The 5,246-nt window shown below is 36.8% G+C and overlaps 1 protein-coding gene across 1 annotated transcript in view; it reads left to right on the top strand.

The window, feature by feature from the left end:
• si:ch211-186j3.6 (neural-cadherin) overlaps window positions 1-5,246 on the top strand; it is a gene marked incomplete in the record, with an annotated part of 280,048 nt that overhangs the window by 196,493 nt on the left and 78,309 nt on the right. Inside the window, 1 exon segment of the mRNA XM_014015180.1 lies at window positions 2,694-2,971. Coding sequence (XP_013870634.1) covers window positions 2,694-2,971 — 278 coding nt within the window.

Below are 5,246 nucleotides of genomic sequence, written 5' to 3'. Positions count from 1 at the left end.
ATTTATTTATTTATTTATTTATTTATTTATTTATTTATTTATTGTAATTGAGTTGTTCAAGAAATTGTTTCTGCCCAAATAGATATTGATAAATACCAACAATCTCTGCAGAAATGGGACTGGATGTTTTCCCATTACTCTTTAAAACCAGATCTTAATAAGTATTTCAAATTGTGACCAATGTAAAAGAGGTAAACCACAAGTAGGTTAATTTAATATAAAATATTTTCTAGCCAGCTTTGACTTGCTTCTCTATTGCATTTGGTGTTGAACTCTAGTTACACATTACATTGACAAGAGAAGAGAAATAAGGTTTTACTGACATTTAGCTTTACGTGACAACAGCTAAATCTTTTTTTTTTTTACTTTAAAACAAGCACACCGCTTGTCCAAATTAATTTGTTGTTGGATTGGATATTTCCTGTGAAACATCGAAGTCAGTGGAGACAATTGATTAGATCCATTTGATTTGATGATGAAGCAAAGGRATTAATGATGTGTAGGTAGGTCAAATGGAAGCAATAAGTGTTCAATAGAAAAAAAAATCCATTCTCATATTGGCAAAGACATGGTCTTTAAAGCCCAAATGGTATGAGACATCAGTCAGCAAATACAGTGACCCATAAAAAAATAATCCTTATTGAAATTACAGTCACTGCAGTGCAGCCAAGTTGAGCGAAAAAATGGAGTGTCGGTGTTGCATGGTTAGTCGGGGCACTTGTTTCACACCAAATAAGGTCCAATCAGTCCAGAACATTGAGCATAAAGTGACCTGCTTTTGTATTTAACATGTTTCCGAGWAAATGTGTTGTATCTTCATCTGTGTGCACATTATCACTCCCATAAACACAACTATGTTAATCTCGGCTCAGTGGCAACATCCTTCAACGGAGTCRCTTTACCAGAAAGGAGAGCACATCAAAATGGAAGTTCACATACACACATGCACATACCATTTGCAGTACATACTCTATATTCATTAAATTTTCCTTTCCAGTGCATTATCAATCTGTTCAACCTTGAGGGTCATAGCTTCCTCTCTGCCTGACCGCCGTACAGCCCACTTTCTTCCAACTAYTGCAAAAAACGAACACTGCAAAAGTTTCCAAGACCTAAACTACTTACTGACAGTACAYGCTGCAGAACTGTGTATGTATTGTGGATCTATTAAGTGAGTTTTCCAGGAAAAGCTGATGGGGGAAAAAAGACCTATTAGAGGGATCACATGCATTTGAATTGGAAAAGTCRATGTATTTAGACAGTATGTGAGTAATGCACTGCAAGCACAGCAGACCTAATGGTAACAGTCAAAACACATTACATATAGTGTTACTGTTCGTTACTGATTTGACTGTTTTCCTGCCAGTGTGACAGCGTGAAATGGACCCAAAAATTCCACAAACTGGGTCCTGTCTATTAGCTGTTTTTGTTTTGACTTTTCAGCTCTCATCCTGTAGAATACTGTTTTGTCCCACTTCATACTTTTGCTTTGTTTTAGTTACTTGTGTGTTTTAAATTATGTATTTCTGGGTCTTTTTCTACTAAGGTTGGATTTAGATCTAGGGTTCTGTGGTTAAAAAGAATGAACTAGTTGATATTGACAAAGAAGATCTGGCAAGGTTTTCATGTGTGCAGCCTACACTTCAACTCTATTGTTCAGTCCACAAATGCACTTTTCTTACAAATGTGGCACCAAAGRGGAACAAACAAGCTTCCCTACAATATTAGACTTATTGTCAATAATCAACCAAAACTATTTGCTTACATTTTTTCCCTCTATGATTTGTCATTCATTCTTTCATTCATTCATTCATTCATTCATTCATTCATTCATTTGAAGCTGGGCCGAGGCTAGAATGAAACAAACTCAGATAGTTACAAATTGTGTCACAGTAAGTATTAAAGGGCCCATGACGGCTCATTTCAACACGCATAAAAGTGAAGGATGACCAAAACTGGGAAAAAAAATTAATTGAAGAGGAAAAAGTGTAAATTAACCCAGAGCTAGTTGAAAGACTGATTAAATAAATAAATAAATAAATAAATAAATAAATAAATAAATAAATAGTCTTGTCAAAATCAAACACAACTACAATGCAGCTGATTCACTGGAGAACCTGTCAGCACTCACCATGTTGTGCATGAATTTTAGAAACATGCAGACAGGTCAACAGAAAATGGAGCAGTCACCATGGTTTAACATAATTATGTGGGGGTAAATGAATTATGTTGTATTGAGAAACTTTTGTAAATACGAAGAAGTATAAATACTACCCTAACTCTCATTCACCACTGCAGAGACCTGAGTTCATCACCAGGCTGCAGTGCTTCTGTTTTCTCTGTTTACATTGATCCAACACAGTTGGCAGTGTTCGTGTGTGGGCCGTTGGTGAGGGATTGCTGTCTCCGTACTATCACCCTGCTAGTAGTTGGTGCCAGTGTAAAAGAAAATACATCCTGTTGTACAACTCTGAAAGATGCAAGAACAAAACAGCAACCAAGAGTTGTGTTGCCTACAGTGAAAAAAAAAGTAGAATTGAAGTCATTGGACAAAAGAGGAAATCAGAATGCTCTTTCTCAAAACAGTGCCTAAAGCTTCAGAGAAYGTCTCAAAAATGTATTTGTCTTTTACTAGGTCTGTTGTCAGTTTTTCAGCTTATAACCTATTCCTTCTTTTGTTTGTTTCTGTTCAGCTCCAGTCATTCCTGCAAGTCAGTGTGTTCCAAATCCGTGTAGATGAGTGCCATGATTCAGAGTGCATCGGTGCAGGCGGCTGCACCAATGTTTTAAACGTGCGAGACACACCCACAGTGGTGGACTGTGGAACTATGAGTCTAGTGTCTGTGACGGTGGAATCCACAGCTGTGTGCTCATGCCCAGGCAGAGAGCAGTCCCATCAGTCCTGTGCTACATATCCCAGAAACCCCTGCTTCAATGGAGGCGTGTGTGTGGATACTCAGCATGGTTACAGGTGAGTTTAAAACAATTATCATTGCCAGCTTTWTGTGTGCGAGTGCCCACCAACACACTGTTGGTACATCTCAAAATGATGTGTGAATTTAAGCCTTCCATCACAGTGGATGATACCACTACACTATACATGACCTACATAACCTACAAGAACTGAATWATGGCACATTTGGAAAACTTCCTTTGGTGTGAAGACAATCATGACACTGCTACAATTGTAGGTTTTCTTCTCCTTTATTCTGTGAACCAGAGATATTCTCCTGCAACCTCACCACACTTTACACTCCCACCACAGTGTAGCTCTCTTGGACTGTGTCAGGATGCAGCTACAGGTAACTGCAGGTTACGTCTTGTCTCCATGACCTTGTCACAATCATGATTGTAGCCTAGCCATAGTTCTGAGCCCAGTCCTGTTTCAAATTCTCAGTGAACACAAAACATTAGTGCCCACGAGCCCCCTGTCACGGATACTTTGTCACCACACTCTGCCCACAGCYCCAGTGTGCTGCCACCCCAATGATAAATTACCAGGATCTTGTTATGAAAGTTTTGTGCATGCGCCAAACCATTGAGGACCTACTATGTGCCATCACACATTCCTAATGCATGCCTGAAGAACTTGCCAAGACCATCCACATCTGGCTGTTTTTTTTTTCTTCTTTTTTTATGTTGTCGCAGGTTTGTCATCCAATGTGAAGGGGACTCAAAAGGAAATGGAGTAAATTTTACAGGGATTGTTGTTGTCAATATATTACTGCAAATATGTGAAAAGTATTTCAGTCATTAGGCGCTTTTAATTTGAACTTGTGAAGCAGAAACAATGATGTAGTTAAATCTACATTATTATTTAATTCAACACAAATTAATCAAAGTGAAGATGTGTCCATACTCAAACTTTGTGCCTACAAGGCACAAAAGCTGGTGTTCCCCCCTTCGCTTATCTAGCATTGATTTTTGATTTTGGCAGATAATCTTAGGACCCAAGTCAGATGAAAAGTATGGGGGGTGGGGGGTGGGGGGTGAGCTGAAGGAGATCCAAAGAGTGAAAATGATAAATAGGCAAAGTGAATTTTCTGAAGTTCAAATCTCAAATGTTTGTGGGTCCTTATCAAGTCTGTGGTTCATATGCAGGCTAAAAAAATATAGTTGGATAACCCATCATTACAAGAAGGAACAAAGGAGGTAATGTGGAAAAGTTGTAACATCAAATCTTTAGCAGTTTGGGTTGTGTGCATCTAATTATGTGGTGCATGCTTCCTAAATTTTGAAGAAAAGTAAAACACCCCCATCAAATATATTTGATTATTTAAAATGAGTTGTTTCTCATCTAATTCACACTTTTATACATGTGAACAAAACCTCTCTTGTGAAACAGGCAAACAGAGATCCTAATGGCTCTTCATTGGGAGGGAGTGAGATTAATCTGAATGTGAATTTAGCTGTACATAGCATCTCATGCAGTTATGTTTGAAAAGCTGTACTTTACAGTTTTTTTATTAAGACTGCACCCAATATGGGAAGTGAAAAGTCTTCAACTTCAGAATTTAAGTCCTTCATTGTTTGTTAAAATAAATATAAAATAAAATAAATAAATAAATAAATAAATAAATCAAGCCTACTTGGTTCCATTCAGGAAATTTTGCATTTAAGTCAGCAAGTGTTTTGTTAATACTCTAACAGGTGAGTTTTCAAACCAAACTCTCAGGGTTTTTTTTTTTTTTTTTACTAATTTTGCTCATTAGGATCAGAGTATGTTGTTTTCACTGGTGTGTTGCGAAAGTAGATGAGGTAGAATTCAAATGAAGTTGCACTTAATTTTATTCATGCTAAAGGGATTTCTTGAACGCTGTAACAGCTGGTAACAATTACAGCTGACATATATCTTCATTTGGAGAAGTTTCACATTTGAATGGGTTTTTGTTGGGAGAGTGGGCTGCAGCCACTAAAAAAAAGTAAACAGTCCAGTTTACTCTGAGTTTGCTTGCAGAGTTTTAAATGAACTGTTATGTTTGTTCATTCTTCTTTTTTTTTCCTGTTCTGTAGATTAAATAATTATTTTTTGCTTGCTTTACCTAAGATTTGTTTTTTTTTATTATTGTTTAAAGAGGTGAAAGATGCATTGCAGTAGCTTCTAAGACATTTCTTAGTGGGTGCAGTCGTCTTAAATATGACTATGATCTGAAATAATTAATTAAAAAATAAATAATTGATTTTTATCATTTTAATAATGAAGCTATGGCAGTGTTTCAATTTGTTCACATCAAGGAAAAAAAGAC

Source organism: Austrofundulus limnaeus, unplaced genomic scaffold, assembly GCF_001266775.1.
Source record: "Austrofundulus limnaeus strain Quisiro unplaced genomic scaffold, Austrofundulus_limnaeus-1.0 Scaffold124, whole genome shotgun sequence".
In the NCBI taxonomy this organism is placed as follows: domain Eukaryota; kingdom Metazoa; phylum Chordata; class Actinopteri; order Cyprinodontiformes; family Rivulidae; genus Austrofundulus; species Austrofundulus limnaeus.
The sequence above is the reverse complement of the archived record's forward strand: the minus strand, read 5'-3'. Positions and strand labels throughout refer to the sequence as shown.